The sequence below is a fragment of the Poecilia latipinna genome, unplaced genomic scaffold, assembly GCF_001443285.1.
Source record: "Poecilia latipinna isolate Pla-1442-1.1 unplaced genomic scaffold, P_latipinna-1.0 Scaffold1314, whole genome shotgun sequence".
In the NCBI taxonomy this organism is placed as follows: domain Eukaryota; kingdom Metazoa; phylum Chordata; class Actinopteri; order Cyprinodontiformes; family Poeciliidae; genus Poecilia; species Poecilia latipinna.
In genome coordinates, this window is record NW_015113930.1 from 11727 (window position 1) to 32843 (window position 21117).

Here is a 21117-nt window from a genome sequence, read left to right on the forward strand (position 1 = left end):
GCGGCTCCGCCGCTGCAAAGAATTAGAAACGTGAAGTCGCTTAGATGTGGATACATTTATCTGCTTAATTTGTGATGGGATCTCTATTAACGGTGAATATTAACTAAACCGCATAAAATGCGAATAAATAGCCGATGTTAATATGATTGTAATTTCACGGATAAAAATAGTACATGATCGATTTTTTATTTTTTTATTTTTATTTTTTTTATGTTGTCAGTCAAGATAACATCTAGCGCCACCTGCCGCCCTGACACCAACTCACACATCTTCATTCAGTCTTACTTGTAAATCGATTTTTCTTTTCTTGGACGTTTTGATGTTAGCTTGTCGATGTCTCAGTGTCATTCGCTGGGAAAATCAATGAGCAGCTTGAGGTGACTCTGCTGCTCTCTAGTGGCGAGAAGCCGTAATGTTGGCTGGTAACAATCGGAATGCATTGTGGGAGATGTAGTTTGTAGTCAATTTGCTCAAAACCTATTTTAAGTCAATGTCGGCCTATAAAATGCTGGGGCGGGCACATAAAATGACATGGCGGGCCGCATGTGGCCCGCGGGCCTTGAGTTTGACACATGTGTATTAAGCTGATAGTTTTTTGTGTGTGTAGGATTTGTCTATCTTCAGAACTCTAATGGAAGACTGCCTAGCAGCATTTTACTTAACAGAGAGGCAGTTTACTAAGACTATGAAATCGTGCTTTGCTTTCTCTGTTTATGATGCAATCACGATTTGCAGTGTTTCATTACTTTTTGTTCTAAGTTAACTTGCTCAGGTGTGTATAATTCTGTTTTATGCAACCTTATAATCTTTTCAAATCACCTTGCAGTATAAATACAGAGCTTTTTTCAAGTCTTAATAAGTCACCTGCATATCTGACTGACCCACATCTACTCTGCTAATGCCTGTCAGGATTTCAGTACGCTGTACAGTAGTTTCATCTATTCAGCTGTTGCCTTTTATTTTTTCCCTTTTTCTATTTTCACACTCCCGTAGCTCTGTCTTTGCCCCCCAGGGTTTTAACTTTGGCCTCTGAATAAGCTTGTTGGAGGTGATGGAGGATCTCAGAGAAAGGCAGAGCACTTTGGCTGATTTCCAGAGAAAGGTAATGACAGTCACCATCAATACCGGCCACTCCATTTGCCACAGACAACGTCTGCAAAACTAACAAGACTTGAGGTTAATACTGGCAGGACCTACACTGTTTCTGCTCAGGTAATTCGACTGATGTCGAAACGGATGGCTTGAGATGTTCTGATACATGTGCTAACATCACTCGGGCAGCTTCAGATCCCTGACTGGGCATGTTGTGAGCTAAGGAATTGTCTGACAGAAAGGAGAAAGGGTAGCTGAGCAACATGCTATAAATATACTGCACAGGAAAGTGATGATGTAAAATGTTTAGGAGAAGAAGTGTGAACCGTATGAAATAAATGCTTTGTGCAATGCCCCAATTTTGAAGCAACATATAAAATTAAAAGCTTTGTATATTTCCTACACAGATTAAAATGGAAGTTGAGAAGTATGGCTGCTTGTGTCAACCTGTGCAAAACGGGCAACTCGGCTTAGAAAGAATGTGGAGCTAATGCTATGATGGGGCCATAACATAATATCATACGTGTGTATGTGTGTAAAAGGAAAATTGCATCTTTATATATCATTCAATGTATTTTTGCATGTTTTCACACATGCAGGTTGTGAAATCATGTTATTCCCTTTAGACAGCATAGCAAATCTAGTATGTGATCTTGCACAGAAAACTGAGTTTTCTGAAGCACAAAACAAATTAATAAAAAAGAAAAAATGTTGGAAATATTTTTAACGACTGCATTTTCTGACTTTAACCCGGTTCATCTGCAGCGAAACACACAGTGCAGAAGCTTCCCACACAGTGAAAGTTATGAGTTGGCAAAAGTACCAAAATTAATTTTTTTATATTTCTGCATACACTATGGAGAATTTTAAAAACTGAACAGATTTCACTTGGATCATATGTCATCTGAACTTGAGATCAGTTGCCCGTGGCAACTGAAAATGAAGCAAGCTGCAAGGCAGTGCTGAAATTGCATCGTGGTTCTTTCGGTAGAGCAAACTGTAAACAGAAAAGTTATGGAAAAAAACATTCATAACCGTGCTCAAAAAATGCGAATACATTAACCAAAATTTGAAGTGCAGCATTTTATATTTCATAAGTATTTGTGTAAAACACCGGAATATACAGTGATAGATCAGCAGGATTGACAACAGTATTTACCTCCTCAAATAGCTCCAGGCTGTACGAGTTGTCATCGTCTGCAAAGTAGATGATGCCCGGCTGGCTGTTGTTGTTTTTGAAGGTCTCCCTAAGCCAACGCAAGGCCAGGTTCCGCTGCATGGTTCCTCTGGGAATCCTGGGGTCACGAGTGTCACCTCGTACCTTAAAGTTCTTGGGAGTCTCCACGTTGAGGTGGGTGTAGTTTAGCCCCGTCTCTCGGAGGAGACTTGTGACGAGAGGAGTTCTCCTCTGCGAGTCTTCTATCAGAATCCAGTGCAAGTTGGGGACATGGAGGAAGGTGTTTGCGATGCGGGTCAGCTCTGCCTTCTGCACCGGCCGGCTGTATGTGGGAGTGATGATGTGAATCGTGGGCAGCACATCTGACCAGGGTGGAGGCCGCGTGTACACGTACTCTGTCCTCACCACTTCCACAATGTCCTTATCTGAGGCACAGTATTCTTTGGAGTCCTGACCACCAGCCTCCCTCCTGCCCTCGCCGCCTTCATCTGCAGATATGGGGATAAGAAGGCAGGTAAGGCATTAGTGCAATCCTGAGCTGCTCTGAATATTTGCCTCAGGTGACTTAAACCCAATGGGGGTAAAGTGTACCTGAGAGTCGGTGGTGGTGGACCGCAAGCCTCTCTGGAATGATAAAGATCTCTTTTACTAGGTGGTGACAGGCTGCAAGAAGTGAAAGCAGGCACCGTGAGAGGACAAAACAGCTGGCGGAGAGGGAGACAGTGCGAAACGACGGAGGGGAAACATGAGCTCAGCTATTCCGAAAGCATTGCTTATGGACTTTTATTCCAATGTAATCATAAGAACAAGTCTACGTGGACTGATTTTTTTTTTTTTGGTCCAGACTCCACCACAGACTCCCTCTCCATTCTTTTGCCATTTACTGCATCATTTAGGTGTAGCCCTGTTATAATTTACCGCAACTGAGAATATCTTTGACCAATTGCTCAAGTGGAAAAAAAGGGCACCTTGTGTGGCATATGGAACCACCAGCTGCCTTAGTAATGTGAGATTTTTTTCTTCTAGGCACAGCTTGTGCATCATCTTTGCATATATATTTCAAATCAATAGCCATGTATTGTCTTGGGCTACACCCAATAGACTGTAAGAAAAAAAATAAAATAAATACAGAAGGGCACTGTTTTGTCCAGAGGAAAAAGGGGCAGGTGCTCCAGCGCCTCCTAGTGTCTATCTGTGCAAGTCCCCTGCTCAGTGGCAGAAACAAGGATAGCTCTTCAGGTGACCAGAAAGTCTGAAAGCACCTCTGGCAGTGAGGGAGACAGAAACGTGCCATCCTGACCATCTGTGCTGAGCTTCACTAGATCCATACTGCATAATGTCAGGAGGTGACACATGCGGACACAGAAAATATTCCAAGGTTGAGTGAGTACTCTCATCTTGTTTGTGACTCATTGGATTTAATGGGTCTCATTGAGTTTGGCCCCACTGCTTCCAAGTGTCGACGACCAGGCTGGCAACGGGGTTTCATTTGCATATCCTAATTTTTGGGGACTGGTAAACAACCCTGATTTCTATTTGGCTGTTTTCATTTAATGTCACCAGCATGTGTAGTTTTAAAAATGGTTCCACAAGTTGACAAATGCAGTGTTTCCCTGAAACCCTGCACTTGACCAACATCATGTTTTTATGTAAAAAAAAAAAAAATTGTAAAAGTTAACAAAACATTTTATGACAATGTAATTGGAAGACATTGTTGACAATACTTAAATACACAACTGCAGACACTTAAAAAAAAACATTCACAAAAATATATTTTGGAGCCATTTTATGTTCTTCAGTTGAATCCTAATTAAGTAATCAGAAATTGGCTTCATCTTAAAGCAAGCTGTGTAATGCTGGTGTAAGGCAGAATGAAGCGGCAAGTAAAACCCATGCGGCCAGCCACCACGCTTATAATGCAGGGGGCCACCCTGAATTGCACTGTAAAAATTGATTGTTAAATTTAAAAGGGAAAATGTGTACAGAAGTGCAGAAGTTTGGTTTAATTGTTTATCGCAAAATGTTTTATAAATATACTTTTAGGTTTAAAGCTGCAGTGTGGATTTTTTTATAAGAAAGAAAATGCTAATTTGTTGAAACTGTCACCGTGTTGTGACGGTGTGGTCTGAGACAAATCTGTTTAATCTTGGATATTGAGGTTGGTGTACATGTAAAAAAATAAGCTGAATGTCTGCTAAGTCAAGTAAAATAAATTAGTTGGACTCAGAGTGCTATTCTTGGGGGTACTACACATACATTCTGCAAACATTTACATAAAAAGCCATCCCTCAGGGATCCCTAATTAACTAAAACAGTGGTTCCCAAAGTTGAGGTCAGGACCCCAATGACACCCACACCCTTTATGAGTCATGAAACAAAAAGTAAGGGGCTCTTACAATAATCTCTCCCAATAAAATTATGACACATAGTGATGTACTGAGAGCATATTTTCAAATTTAGTAAGAAGCCTGCTGAGGCTGCCAGTCTTGTTTAATTGGTTTCATGGTGTTTTACAACTTCAACAGCAATAGACGTAAGTGTCTGCCAATGTTTCTCTGTAAGTGGGAAGCTGAAAATGTTGCAACTTACTGTAGTAAAGTTTTGAGATGACTGAAAAAGGTCGTAGGAAGCCTTGATGTCCAGTTAAATGGCACATGAATAAAGCAGGACGTGGCCCAGTAGGATGTCTAGATCAGAGGTAATGGACAGCCTGAAAATGTGTTAACATGCTGGTGATATTATTTTATATTACATATTACAGATCTTAGTGGCAATAATATGTTTTTTATGTTGTCATTCACTGTGTTTCACGTGCTGTTCAGTGACAAAAAAGTTATCGGTATCATTGTGTTTCAACATTTTAAAATTTTGATGCTACGAAATTTCTATCACCCAGTTATTAAGGATTAAAGTCTCAGATAAACATCCCAGAGAAAGTGAGGACCATATACGAGCACAGTGCTGCCTCTCCCACACATGTTGCTGCACACTTCAGATCAGCTGGTCTGTTACATTTTGCATCAATAATTTTACCATAAAATATCTGTGGTCAATTATCACACAGATGGTCACAAAATTAAAACGAAAGGAGCACCATCTATCACTTCCAGTGAAGTATTGCCACTTTAAAACTACAGTTGGCAAGCTGTGAACGGCATATGTTAAGCAGCCAAGTGCAGGCTGGCTACCGGAGCAGATAGCCTGACTGATTATCCTGCTATACTGGTTATACGTGCTTTACTCTAAGGAGCCATATATACAGCAACTGGGAAAGACCTCAAAGGAGTTGAAATTCACTATAACTTCAACAGCTGTTTATTCCTGATTTTTCACTTATTCTCTGTGCCAGAATCAAAATAATAATTAAATGTTAGAGGTGATAATGACATAGTGTCATTCAGCACAGGTGTGAGTTTTTAAAGTGGTGTAGTACATAGGAAACAAACTGCACAAACTGTTCAATTTTTGTTTATTTTATATTTTTTGTAACAAAAAAAAAAGGGTAAGCAGAGGGTAAGACTTAACGGAGACAAATGATTTGATGTGGCAACCGCTGACGGGAAAACCAGAAGAGGAGGAAGGAGAAGATTTCTAAGTCTCATTTATCCTTTTATATTTATCCTCATTTATCCTACTGGCTGGTCGCACACACCATACGTCATCACTACATCACTCCCTCCACCCTCAAAGCCAGCTTGCCCCTGTACATTTCAAAGTGATGCTGGCCTGTTACTATTTGTGAAACTGTTGTTTATTCTCAATCATATCACTCTTTGAGAACCTCATACCAGTACATAGCTATTTTAGTACAGATTTTCCTTCGTAATTTTTCAAACGCTCAGGATTTGTTTGATTGATGAGGAAATTAGATGCTTAACAGCTGATGTACCAGGAGCGCTATTGTGCATTTTCAATAAATCTGAAAATCACAGTGTTTAACTGTGGATGTCAGTTTAATAATAAATAAATAAATAAATAAATAAATAAATAAATAAATAAATAAATAAATAAATAAAGCAAGCTGACACACCAAAACAAAATGGTTTAAGGCCAATGCATACTCCCCATAAACAGCACAAGACAACTTGTGCTCTCTCTCTCTCAGGGTTGCTTGTTCTTGTATCCCTTTTTGATGTTTCCAGGAAATAAAAAAACAGATCTGCTGCAGTTGCAGGGAGCTATGAAGACTTCACAGTAGGGAAGCACCGATTGCAGTTTTCTGGCCGATTGCCAGTTACAATTCTTTGTTAAGTTGACTTAGCAATTCCGATTTTGGTTGATCTTGATAATTTTGTTTTAAATATTGCTAAATATAGCCAGAATGTCATTGAATTGGCAACAGTGGAGTGACTATTGCTAACAACAAACATGAATACATGACTTGATGCTTGGGTTTGTCAGTCAAACTTTTCTCACAGCAGAGCAAAAGAGGACAATGGTTGGTTTTTAGACATTTGCAGAGGTAAATTAGATCGCTTTCACGTGGAAGTATTGGCCAATCACAGATCTCCCAAATTAAGGAAATCAGGGCTGATTTATAAGATGTTCATTAAATCAGCTATAGGAAAACTCAATGTAGGAGTTCTCGTAAAATGTGAAATGTACAGGCCATAAAGTCCGTTGTTGTTTTTGCCGCTAGCTTGCTTTTAAGCACCACATTTTTCTGTTTTGTAGAATATCTACAGGACTAACAAACTGCTTCATTGACAGGCCATTGTGATGCTGTTTACACCCCTCTTCCTGGACTCTGTTGGTGTTTGCTCAGATTCTGCAATCTTCTGCTATTTAAAGGGTTTTATTTTTTATTTAATCAGACAGAGCCTGTCATTTATGCCTGCTCTTAAACGTTCCTTCCAGCATAATTCGTGACAAGTTGCATCTTAATTGCATCTGTGACTTGCAGGGCTAGAAAAGCTGCAGATTGTGTTTGAAAACATGCTGACAAATTTGCCTGAAAAAAAAAAAAAATGTTCATGTGGAGTGGAAGATATCATGCTGAGCATCTCTTCCGAATGGACAGATTTATGCCCTAATTAACATTTCTTTTGCTAATACTGTAAATATGACTTCATATGACTCACTATTTTATTATCTGCCTGGTGACGGAGGTACGGCTTATTTTGACAGATTAATCTGTCCCTTTGGATTGAATCTTATTTTGAGTGCTAGTGTAGCTTCACCTGCATAGCTGTCAGTACAGGACAGAATATGACTGTAGCATCATCAGTGTTGTTTGTTATTGTCATGCCAAAGTTAAAAAATGTCTTTGTCACTGCTCACACTCCAAGATTTTTCTGCAGCACAAGGATTAGCCCAACGTGCTGATAGCCAGATGTTGAACAAAGCTGCCAGGGAGCACTCTGCCAAAATAATAATAATAAAAAAAGATCAGCACCCTTTCTCTTAAGGACTACACAATTTGAAGCCTACAGGAAAAACTACATCAGATATTACTGTAAAGAAACAAAACAAAAAATAATTACTTTTTTCCATTGTACTCTCTGCAGATAAATTAACCCAACTTTTCTTAGCGTTTTAAAAATGCTATACGTTTTCCTGAAAGGACACTATTTAAGGTGCTTTATTTAATGTCATCCGGCACATATCTAATAAAATTATTGCTTTTTGAGTACGTTTAGAAAAACCTGCAAAAACAAACAACCTCAGACTGTATGCATGTGCATTATCTTCTGTTTTGGATCATTTGAGTGAATGTGGCTTGTTTGTTAATCCCTCTACATGCCCTCTTCGACACCACGAGTGGAAAGCAAACAGCTTCATTGATTCAGGTCGCTCTAATTTGGATGTTTACTCTGCATCGCAGTTGACATTTTACACAGTTCGTTAGTGGTCTCTGAAGATGATCAGGACACTCAGTAGGTGTTAATGACTCAGGCGGGAGCGCAAACACGATACCAGACGTGGACGCAGCATATTCTACGAGACTGAACAATAAGACTCATGTGGGTGGCCACACTGTGGGAGGACATTGTTGTATAAGCTCATATGCAGTGGGCAGATTTGCATTAATAGAAAAACAAATGCATATGAAATGCAGCTATGCAATCAGCTCCTATCAGCTGACTGACAGTTGGACATAATCGTCTATGTTTGCACGGCTATTTTGTTCTACGCTGTTTACGTGCACAACTCTCTGTGATGAGACTTACAGTCACTAGATAAGTGGTATTGAGTTGTGCTGGAGCTTGTGGTCATGGCTGATGAGTGCCTCCACATGAACGGCCTTTTGTCTAAAACCTGAAGTGCAGTGTTAGGTTCAAGGACCCACTTCAATTCTGATATTGCCAGTGAAGTGTGGTGTTTGGCGTACCCTTTCGGATAGCGAGGAGTGGAGCTATAGCGCTTTGGTGCCAAACGGTGATGAGTAGAGTCCAGGGTAACACGATCAACACGATGGCAAGAATATCTCTTCTCTTCGGCATCTCAATGATTGGTTGTTTGGCTCCGGATTATCTGAAAGAAAAAAAAAAAAAACAGACAGAAACATCTTTACTCTGTACATTTTAACACATAGCTTTCAAGGTAAGTCATGATGTGAAAATTGCAAAAGATAGATGAATAATGTTCACATTCTCAGAAATGGGAATTCTATAGAAAAGTATTTCCCTCCCTAACAGATTTTTTTTTCTTCTTTTGCTTGTTTGTCACACTTCTATATCATCAGAGCTTTTGGGTGATGAACTGATGGACATCACCCGAAGTCATTCTCCATCAGTTACAGCAAGTTCATCCTGAAGAAGCTGGGGATTATCACACTTCTGTGAGTCCATCTGACAGCAGAAGGAGGAACAGGTAACAGACAGTAAGTGGAATCAGCCATTTCTTCAATACCAAGAAAACCAGAGTCCTGTCCTTTCCCAAATGCAGACAAAATACTCCTTCTAACCACAGATCAGCCGAATATTGAAACTCTAGTTGTCCATTTGGGAGCTAATGATCTGGCAACAATCGGGGATTCTGAAAACAGACTTTACCATTCTTCTGAATACTATTGGAACACTAAAACTTAAGATTTTTCTTAGTGGCCCTGTCCCAGCAGCAGGATGGGGTGACCTGAAATACTCTCGACTTCTTTCTATAAACAAATGGCTGATAAAAGCATGTACTACCTGCACAGTGGCCTTCATTGTTAACCGCTGGATCTTCTGGGAAAGTTTGCACCTTTTCAGACTTGGTGGACGCCATCTTAATAACCATGGGATGAAGCTATTCTCTGCCAACTTATTTCATTTCATCAACGGGAACAACGTGGCCACAGAAAAACTGGCTCAAGGACGCCTGATTAGGATGGGACCCACCGCATATCAGGAAGCTATTCCAAAACAAACTGGCAAAACATCAACTGGAGAAAAAGTGGCAGATCTCTCCCTTCCTCCCTGCTCTGGTTCCCTCCCTGTTCTGCTCGTTCTTCATCTCTAAAAGCCTCTGATGAATTGTCCTCTCCAGGAATTGAGTTTCTCACCTTCATGGTTGGCGATTGACAATAACGATTCACCTGCACTAATTGAATCCGCGCCTCCTGATTACGATGTTTTAAAAGGAGAACAGAAAACAAAGAAGGAGGTGGCATAGCATCTTTTTATAGGAAATATCTGATCTCCAAGCACATTATTTTGAATATCTTGGATTTGAAGTAAAAACCCGTAAGCGAACTCTGATGCTAATTCTGTACAAAACCACTCCAAAACACGTGAATAATTTCTTCACTGACTTTAATGAGCTTTTATCTGTCATATGCATTCATTTTGAATGTCTAATAATTGTGGGAGATTTCAACATCCATGTTGACAAGCCCAAAGACAGAGGGGCAAAAAAGCTGTGTGACATACTTGATAATTTGGGGTCTGACTCGGCATGTTAAACAAGTGCAGACACATACTGGACCTGTTTATCAGTAAGGGTGTGAATATTTCTAACGTCTCTGTCACTGATGTCGGCCTGTCTGATCATTTCACTGTTATCTTTGAAAGTACAATCACCATTGACTCTTTAGCAAAACAGCTACTATCTCAAAACAGAGCAGCATTTGACACTGTTGATCATGACATATTACTGAGATGACTGGAGAGTTGGGTAGGACTCTGGCTCAGTTCTCATCTTGTTCAAATCGAGGAACAGGGATTTAGCTGAGCTATGGATGGCAAGTTAAAGAATGGTCTTTTTGCCCTCCAGCTTTGTGTGCAGGTGCAAAATTTCTGCATGTAAACAACAACATGCAACATGTCTATAGCTAGACAGAGAGGCCAAGAGCAAAGCTTTCCTCTCCTGTCTAACGTGAATGCTATTTTGAGACCCTTTAACCTGAAGATCAGGCAGTTACATACAATCTGACAAAAGTAGAATGGAAATGGAGGTGGGAGGAAGTGCGTCACTATTATCAATCCGTTGTGTAAAAGTGTAAAAAGAAAACATTTTATAGTGGCTTAAGATAATGCTATGCCATTCATTTTTAAACTATCTTGCTTTTCTATTTGCTACTTTTGCTGGAAACACTCTTCCATTCTCGGTCTGTTTCATGCAGAAAGATTCCAATCCACATAACCTTTGGCTTCTCTGTAAAAAAAAAAAACCCATCTAATCCTAACATTATAACAGTTTAAAGATTCATATAAACCACTCTGATATTCACTGTAAATCTGGAACATGGTGGAAATAACACATGGTTTTGGGGACACCTCTGTCTCCTCCAGGAAGAATATGAGGAAGTGGAGAGAGAGAGGCCTCACATGTTCTCTCCCTGTTCTCCAAAGCTCACCAACACTGAGTTTAAGACAACAGACCTCCGTCACTCCTCGCAGGGTTTGGTTTTCTCAGATGCTTAATAAGCTCCAGTTATACCGACATCATAACTGGAAAAATGAAGTTAAGTGATCTGCTCAATGAAATAAAGAAAAAAGTAAACATAAGGCAGACTGATGTTTGCTGTATTCATTTAAGTTTTGCTCATGAGGAAACAAGTTATCATATGTCCCTCATTGATTCTGCTCCCACTGCTGAGGAAGGTGGCAGAATGCCAAGATTTCACAGAATTGTAAAATCATTATATTCATTCTATTTGTTTGCAGATAAACACATTACTAACGTCTAAACCTTAGCAGGTGGCTCTGACCCTTCAACAATGCATTTTGAAGGTTTGTCAGCTTCAGAGGAAAAGAGATAAATCCAGAATAAACCTATTTATTTTAAATTACACAAAATTATTTTGTGGAAGATCTGAAAGCCCAATAACTAAGGCAGAAATATTTTCAACGCATTTTTGTAAGTTTTAAAACGATTCATTAAGCCTTGAACCAAAGGAATTTGGAAGAAGTTCCTAATTGAATTATTAATACTGGAGGTCAAAACATCGAAAAATGTTTAAAGACAAACATTAAGTCTGATAAGGTTTCAATGCCTACCGGTTGTTTTGAGAACATTCACTAACTAAAGGGGCAGAATATATTTTCAAATTGTAGCTTCATTGTGTCAGAGTAAGCATGAACACATTTTCCACATTTTTATTCAAGATTTTACGCTTTAGCCTTTTCATACAGTGCTGTGCCATCCTTTGGTTACTTCTTTCATTGGCGTTTTTTTAACATGCAGTGAATTTTTAAAACTGATTAGTCTTACATGAACAAAAATGTAGAAGTCAATTTCTAAACATTATTGTAATTACCTGCTTGTGTTGTAAATGGACTATAATAATGTAATGGGGACACTGCTTAGACCTTGGTGTCCCCACTCTTTATGTTGCGTTACTTAATCTTATGTACAGATTTATGTGGAGATTACGAGATTCTATAAAAAAAAAATCATCATCCTGTTACTAATGGATACTGCACAAAGCTCAGTCAGGTCTAAGTTCAGAATGTGGAACAATTAGTGTTTTAGCCTTTTTGCAAATTTGTGACTTAAATTTGTATTTCATTTACTCATATTTTATGAAAAAGGGGTATGAATTCTTTGCCAATACACTGTATGTGTATTTAAATGACTTACCCACAGTCAGAACTGGTTCATTGCGGTGCTGTTGATGCGTGGCTGAGAAGGCAAAACTCCATGCTCGATGGGTTACCTAACGGTGACTGTCTCCATGATACTTCAACATTACCCGTTTCTCTCCCTCTGGCTGCTTGCACACGCAGGCCACCAAAAGCCCCGATCCTGAAAAATCAAATCATTTAGTTAGAACAACCCAAATATAACACCAAAATAGCAAAAATCATTCAAAGAACAAAAATACTTTTGTTACGGAAAGTCCAACAGGACTTGTCATTTGACTAGATAGATATGTAAAGGAACACTGAGGTTTATCCAAAAATAAAACACACATACAACTATTCCTTTTAATTTAACATCAGGAAGCCAAAACTGAATGTATCCAAGCTACTTTTTTTTTTTTTTTCAAAAATACGACAGTTCTATGTGTTCTATGTGTCTATACATCTCTTACTGATATGTCATGTACTTAATTCATTCCAATCTAAATTGCACAAAGACTCAGTTTTTTTCATTGTTTGAATTCACCAAATGTGAAATGCAAAAAGGAGGTCAGTCAAAACTCCTCTGCCTGCCAGCAGTCTGTGTTGGGGGATGAAGCAAAAATAAGACATCATGTCTTATTCAAATACATCAGACACAATGCTGCTTCGGTGGAGGTTTCCAGTGACTTGTGGATACAGCGTCAACACCCGAGGACTTCAGTATTTTCTATGTAATGGAAACTTATATAAAATGCAAATGTTTGTTGTGCTGAACAGGAGCAGTCCTGAACATATCACTAATGCACATTGAGGTATAACATGAATCAGAAACGCATTGGTGCGTGGTTGTGCTTGACTTGCCAAAATGTCAACCAGACACTGGCTTTATGGATTAGGATCAAATTCGCTTTGCTCAAAATAGAGTAGCAAGTAAAACTTCAACTAAACGGCAGAACAGAAAACCTTAGCTAAGGGTGCCAGACTAAATGATCGCCGATCGCTGATTTCAGTGAAACGCTTTCTTTCCGAAAATTTTTTGAAATGTATCTTTTTTTAAACATCTGCCTGTTAAAGGACTCTATGAATGAAATACTAATGTAATTCCATTCAGTGTGTCTTCTCCTTTGACTGAGTTATTTTTTAAAAATAGTTTACGCACAAAACTTTTTGAAGGATGTTTTTATACATAGCTCTTGCTCTGCTTAATTGGAGACTTATTGTTGTCACTAGAATGAAATTTGTTCTCACTGTATTTCTGCCTCTCCCTCTGATCCTTTTTGAATAGTTGGTGCATTGAACCAGTTCGGTTACGACATCGTTGGTTCATAGAAAAACTGTGCAGACATAGAGAAATTTAATGTGGCACTTTACGCGCTGCTTTTATTGTTCATTACTCATTTTACAAGGCCAAAGTCTGACAGTGTGGCTCAGCTGCCTGTCTCTGAAGGCTGGAGTAGTGGGTGGTACTGGTCTAACTTCAGCTGCGTTTGGGGTGGAATTTATGGTGTTATGGATTCGTTTTGCTGTATTTATATGCTAAGCGGCAGTGCTTTTGTGATAGATGTGTTAACAATACACAAAGGGAGTACCACAGCTTCTGTTTGTAGAGCCAGCCATCACTTCAGACTGGGTAATTTATTTAACATCAAACCTGGGTTTATGCTGTTGAGGCAGAAATTGGGATAGTAGTTTGGTAGTTGAAATCAAACATTATGTTTGTTGGGTAGAAGATGGTGATGGCTGGTGGGGAAAAAAAAAGAAAATCTTAGTGGGACTGATGGGCCAATAGATTTCCAGTCCAGTAGAGGGAGCGTTGAACAGGCTTCATAGCACTAGATCGATGCTATGAACCCTACCGAAAATGGCCTGGGCTGTAAGCAGCCTCCACCACTGCGAAGAGAGAAGTGCTGAGTTGAACGAGGCGGATTTTAATGTTAATTCAATATTTGGAAATGTGATCAACTTGGGCTGAACGACTTAATTCACTACCTCTGCTGCCATTGCTGAAACTACAGGCAGACTACAATTCTAAAACAGTGCAGAAAATCAAAGTCATCCTTCACAACTTGACTGGCACGTTAGTATTCTACCAGAAGGAATCCAGATAAACAGGGGAAAGCCCAGACTGTCTGTGAGGCGTGATTTTAATCAAGATGAATTGCACAGGAAGGTAATGGCTAGGCTAAATTGTGGTCTAACTCACGAGTCCTCAAAATCTGAGACAGAGACAAGAGAGTTTGGATATGAATTTAGCTATCTGAATTCACTTATTAGTAAAAGTCTTACTGTGTTTTTTTTTATGATTAAATTCACAGAGAATTAGATAAAAAAGGTGGCGAGTGGTTTCAAATGATGGGTCATTCTTTCAAATCCTCCCTTTGACAGCCTTCATGACATCGGCCACTTCAGTCCTATATCAAAAAAGACCTCTGTTGTTTTTACAACAGGCAGTTAAGTGGACCTTGACTGCATGATGAACATGCAGCCCAGCACAGAGAAGTATTAGTGTGCATTCAGAAAGTCCCTATCACCCAAGTGCCATGTTTGCTTCTGTGCCACCTGAAATACAGTGTGATGCAGCAAGAATACAGAGTCAGTCCCAGACTGCGGCACACAATGAAGCCTGACAGCCTTTCACATCAGCACGAACTAACCAGCTGTGAAGGGAACACCTGCCGCTGATTAATACAAGATCAGAACAACAGTAGCGTACCTGAAAATTGTTGGACTAATTGATGAACTAACACCATTAACCCCAAAAGGTTAGACATGGGGGTAAAACACTACATTTCTTTGGTCGGTTTTAAATGTCAGAGAAAATTGCACCTTATGAGATGAAAAGATACAAGATGTCTACTCCCATTTTTTTTTAATAACTGATTTTATCATTGGTATTAGCAGAGCAGAAACTGCTTATCTGCTTGCTATAATCATCTTGAAATGTGTTTTGCTAAATTATTGTTATCTGGACTGTAGAAGCCATTTAATAGAGATAAGATCTAAATGCTGACTGAAACACCATCAAGTTAAATACAATCACTTCCTTCCCTTCCCATAAAATCAGCCTGGAGATGAAGTAGGGGCAAGCCTCCAACTTTGCAATGAGTCTATCTCTGACATGTTAACTCCCCTTTGCTCTGTGCATCCCCTATGTCATGAAGACCAGAAATAACTTAATCCTTCCCAGCCTTGGCTTGCTGTAGCATCTTTTTTCTGTATTCTCCAATCGGCAAGTAGGAGACGCTCTCTGGAGATGCTGCGTTGTGGAATGTACAATTACTTTTCTTTTTGTACACATACGTCTACGGGCTACTCTGAATTGCCCCGAACAATTTTCTGGTGGGGTGTCTCGGGATCTGTAGAGGACAAGCTGCTACAATAGATCATTATTGATGATGCTGTCACAGCTCTTTGAAACAACCTCGCCAAGAGGTATCATTAAATGTGAATTTTAAAATCTGCATTGATTTAAGTTGGCTAAATTGCTTTTGAAGGACATGAAGTCAGGAGTAGGTGATCTGTCTCGTGTTTCTCTGTTGTTAGTGCTTTGTTTATAGATTCAAAGCTACTATGGTTGGCTTATGATTGGTAATTAATAAGGGTCTACCTTCCGAGTAACACAAGTTTTTACCATACATAATTGTGCACTAAAATGAGACAAAAAAAAAAAAAAAATCATTGTTTTTTTCAGCTAAAGTTGCTTGTTCTGGTAAGTTTGACAGTAAATCCTATGTCAACTAGTTCCTCGTAAAAGAGAATATTTCTTACAATTACTGGCACATTTCTTTAAGAACCTACTCTTAGAACCAGGGTAATGTTTGAGGCCATTCTTATTTATTCCTGCCTTTTTTACTCCATCCACCAGCATAAAAAAAATGGCCTAAATAGAAATTTACCCAAGGCAGTATTTGCCATGTTGGGAGGGAAATAAATTACCCTGAACCTTTAGGCTGAAGTTTATGGAGGGAGGCTGCTAACAGGGTTTAGAGTCAGAATACCTAAAACTGTGAAAGTATGGAAAGCAAATTAATCACAACTACCCTGTTGTTTTTTCAAAGCTGATAAGTAATTGCCAAATACACTTTTCTGATACAAAGGGGAAAAAAAAACAACTCCTTTTGAGTTATGCTTACGAAAACACAAGTAAAAGAAGTCTTTCACCATAATCACATAAATTGTTCTTTTGATTAAAAAAGCTTTTAAACCAAATTCTGTTAAAATAATCTATGACGGCTAACTGAGAACCCAAGAAATGAATAGGGTGAGGAGTTTTTCTATAAAGATCACCTTTGCAAGAAATGGGGGGTGAGCTACGTTTCAGAACCCTGAAAATAGTTTTTCTGCAAACTGTTTTTAAGAACCCAAGAGAAGAAGATTCAGTGCTGTTTATACAGATAAATGATTCAAGAATAAACAGCTAGTGCAAAGAGCTGACAACAGCTGTAGTTTGTGAGCATAAAGTTTATAATTGTTAATAAGAAAAAAAAATCCTGATTGATTAAATCCCCATTTGATCCTCTGAATAAATATAGGTATTTTAACTTCCCCCCCGTTCATCCACCACATGAGTAGCTTTGACTCAAGGAGAAGGCTTAAGAGCAAACAACATATTCTGGCTTCAACTATAGATGGAGAAATAATGCTTAGGTAGCAAGACAGACGTTGTCCTCGGAAATATAATGTTTTTATAGTTATAGTACTGCAGTGTTATTAAAACCAGCTACATTTCCAGCTACAGTGAGACGGCCTGCCTGGCTTGTTTGTGGCTCTGGGGAGATTTTTCCCTGCTTGGTATTGGATATTTTGCTGCTGGTACTTTGTGCGGGTGCTACCAGGGTCTGGGTTTAACCTGCATGAGGGGACTGACTGCATCTGCCTGGGGATGGTGAGGCCTTCTTGAGCCAGGTCCACCTGCTGTCTGCTGCTGGTGGGTGCTGAGAGTTGCAGACTTTTGACATTTCTCACCACTCTAACATCTGTACACCTCCAGGTGACAAATTCACTCACATACACCCAACAAATGTACTACTACACAAAAGCTCACCACAGCTCAAACGCACACATACACACACAGACACGCATACATGCACCAATCTACGCACAAATACAAAAGTAAACCCAGTGGTTGAAGGTCAAACAAAGACAGGTTACTATTAGAGAAACACTGGATTCAGTCTTTAAGAAAGTAAATCCCACAATTAGGATTCTGTCTGTGTTGATAGATTTTTTTTTTTTTTTTTTTTTTTTTTAAAACAAAACATTTTAGGACAACCACCTATTCTACATAGTATGCCTGGGATGCCAAGACAGGGGGAAAAGAACTATACAGTGATTTAACTGCACCTCAAATGAAAGTATGAATGCCTAGATGGTATTGTCTTGAGTCAGCTGCTAAGTGATAAATGAGGCCTTATACATATAGGACTGAGTGCAACCAGCCGACCCAAATAACTACCAGTATGAGTACATTTTGGGTTGAGTTGCCAGGCAAGGTCAGAAAAGGTGAGTGTAAATCAGATGCCATAGCTCCTCATGCAAAATACTTACCTTAAACAATCTGTATCGACTTCACCTATTTTTAGAAACACAAACAGAAATTTAGCTAAACTATACAATATGTGTATTGCTCAAAACCATTCTGTGTTTAATTGTCTCCTGCTATCTTCCTCTGACTCTCATTGTTCAAATGGGCCCCTGATGCAAAGCGAGATATCCAGTACAGCTCTTTTATCGTCTACCTTCCTTCACCACCTGACACTATTCAAACAATGACTTGGATCTAGCACTCCTTTGTGGCTCCTTCCAGTGCATATGCATCTAACTCCAAGGCGTAAGGCCCTAGAGTCAAATTAACTCTATATTGGAGATCTCTCACCACTCTTTCCTACTTCAGCAGCAGTAGTGGTGTACATAGGGTCCAAAATTTGACTCTCCCCAGTCACACTAGTTTTTTTTTTTTTTTTTTTGTAATTACAATGAAATTTAAAAATGTATATTTCACAGAAGTCTTGCCTTAAATGGTTGATTACATATCACTGTGTGAAATCTACCTCAGTTTGCTGTTGCTGCTGGTCCCAGGCCAAACACATCTGCCATGTTCAAAATATTACTCAGTGTGTCTACTTCAGAAAACACCTGTGGTAATTAGCAGAGTCTACCAATCTAATTAAAATACTGTAGAAAATAAGTTATTCTCTGGAGACCAAACAGAATATTTTCCATTTTTGTGTGATTTGGAAATATTGTTTTTTCTAAAATGATTTTAATTTTACATGAAATTTTAAGAGGTGCAAAACCCTTTGAAATGTTAGGATTTTATTTCATCAGTCCGCAGAGTATTTAACCAAAGGTTTTGGAGGTTATCAAGATGTTTGTTGGCAAATGTGAAATGGAGCTTTGTGTTTTTCATATGGCTTTGAACTCTACTTTTTGCCCGTCTCTTCCTTTTCGTTGAATCGTGAACCACGACTTGAAGCAAGTCCTCAATCGACTGTTGGTGTATATTTTGCAGGTCACTCCTGAGACGCTTTACTACTATTCTACTTGTTCTCCAGCGGTGTGGATTTTAGTTGTGTGACTTAAAATCAGTTCAGACTCGATTTAACACTCGACTTAACACGGTTTATGTGTGATGACCAGGTCTCTGTGGTTTTAGTCTGAACCTCAAACATAAATCTTTTCTTGCTATTCTAAGTTTTTGTTTGTGACTCAAAGTTTTGCTTGTGATTCTCACATGACGTCATGGGCAGGGCCCAAAATCACAACAAAACATTTCTGAGTGCAAATAAAAGTTTGTTTGGCAAATAACTTTTTAAGTTCACGAGACAAAAATTTGTTATTTAATTAAAAAAGAAAAAGCTATTTCAACAAAACATTTAGTTTTTTAAAAAGAAATCAATACAATTCCAAAAAAATTGATTACAATTTTATTTTACTTAACTGAGGAATTTGGGAAAAAAAATAAATTTTTTGTCAGGATCATTCCCCCTGATTTGCGTTTGCAAACTAATCACACGCTAAAGGCCTTTTTTTGCTTTCTTTTTAAGAAATATTGAACAAAGTTTGAAACAGGAAAGTCACTTCAAATGTGCATAACGTTTTAAACAGCTTGATAGTCATTTGAAAAGTCATGCTTCCTTTGCCTGTATCTTCCAGATGAGAGCATCCTGACTTGTGTTGACTGTGATTGGTGTCATTTAGAGTTTGGTTTGGGTGCACCAACAGGTCCCCATCAGCCTAGTCTAGAGTTACTTGCATCATCAAATAGATTCACACCTGTCACTGGAGTCTGTTCAAACTTTGATCATCTCCACATGAAACGAGGGACTGGATTGAGTGAGGCTAATAATAGATCCAAGGAGAGCAACTGCTCTGGGTTCCTACGAAAGAAGACGAAACAGCTTGTATAATACGGAAGAGCCATATAAGGTTTAACAACTGGAACCGACTGCACTGGTGAAATCTAATACAAACAGAAGTAAATATAAAATGTCTAAAACATGATTCAGAAGAGCTATAAGGTGCCAGATGACCTAGAGTCAACAGATTTTTTTTTTTCCGCAAAACCAGCAAGTGTAATCATTTTAAATGCAGTTTGATACACAAATTAGCTAGAAAGTGTGTCAGCAAATGCTGTTTCTCCTGCTTGATTTAAGAAAGCATGGCTGTTTTATTTCCAGAAAACTTAAATAACCCATTAGCATCGGCCTTGATTGATGGCTCCAGTCCATATGCAAATCTGGCCGCCTCAGCTCTGGTGAAAGATTTAAGAGCATGGCCGCTCAGGCAGGTTGCTCCCAGCTTATAACTGCAGGGTGATAGCCTGCTGCTGCTTCCTCTCAACTTATCATAACTAATTTATGGTCCAGCTAACCCAGGGCTCTCTTCCAATGTCGGCCTGGGTAGCAAACTGAAGCCTCTCACAGCTGGCTCACTGGCCTGAAGGGGCTCCGGTAGGATTTGGAGCTGGACCATGCTGAGCCCACGTGTCCTGGCTCTGATCAGAGTGCAGTCTGGAGAGTTGTCGTCTTGGGAAAACGACACAGGATGGCAAGAGTAATAATACCACTGGTTACTCTATACTGAGGTGGTTATAAAATGGTAGTTTATAAATGAAAAATGTGCCTTTGGGCTGCGTGCTACAATGGCCAGTTAGTTTACATAAACGTATGATGAAATGAACAAATAGAGAGTAAATTAAAAAGGTTAACATAATGCATGTGTGCCTCTGCAAGTTTAAGCATAAGCAGCTGCTGTCTCTCTTATCTTGTTATGCTTGTTAGATGTCTAAAAAAGCGTGTTTTGTGGAAATCTCAAGTCATTTCATGTCTTTAAAATTTGAATTGCTTTTGATGTGCCCCTGGTTTTAAAATGAGTGTATTTATGGGGATGAAGGGTGTAGAATTGTGTTCTGATGTGTCAGAATGGGTTCTGTTTGCCATGACATTTCTGTAGTCTTGTGTTTCCTTTTCAATACCTCGGGGTGTTGGAGAAAAAAGCTCTGTTACCAGTACAAATTCTGTGAGAAGCCCTATGTGGTCGGATAATAAAATGGCTGAATAAATCATAAAGTAGGACTTTTCTTCAGGCGTATACTTGCACTACATTTTTTTTCTGTATTCTAGAAGCTTATACAAAAGTTTATTTTTTATTTAAAAATTAGAATTAAATCATTTGTTGCTGCTTTTGAGCATATTTTAGGCAAAATGACAGATTCAAAAACATTCACCTTTTTACAGTAACTAAAACAAGCAGCAGTATATAGACTGTAATATGTCTGATTTGAAAATGTAAAAAAAAAAAAAAAAAAAAAAAACAAAAAAACTTCCAAAAAATCCAAAAAAAACATTCTCCAGTTTTTTT

General features: G+C 38.9%; 1 protein-coding gene across 4 annotated transcripts in view; it reads right to left on the reverse strand.

Moving 5' to 3' along the window:
- The window catches only part of LOC106961579 (galactosylgalactosylxylosylprotein 3-beta-glucuronosyltransferase 1-like), a 112816-nt gene that overhangs the window by 11280 nt on the left and 80419 nt on the right, over window positions 1-21117 (reverse strand). For 2 of the 4 annotated variants that reach the window (XM_015055400.1, XM_015055399.1), the window contains 4 exons: window positions 12272-12436; window positions 8601-8743; window positions 2861-2932; window positions 2252-2757 (listed from right to left, as the gene is read on the reverse strand). In XM_015055400.1, the coding sequence (XP_014910886.1) occupies window positions 2252-2757; window positions 2861-2932; window positions 8601-8712 (690 nt within the window). In that variant the 5' untranslated portion in view covers window positions 8713-8743; window positions 12272-12436. The remainder of the gene's footprint in view (window positions 1-2251; window positions 2758-2860; window positions 2933-8600; window positions 8744-12271; window positions 12437-21117) is intronic. The other 2 variants (XM_015055401.1, XM_015055402.1) reach the window with 2 other exon arrangements.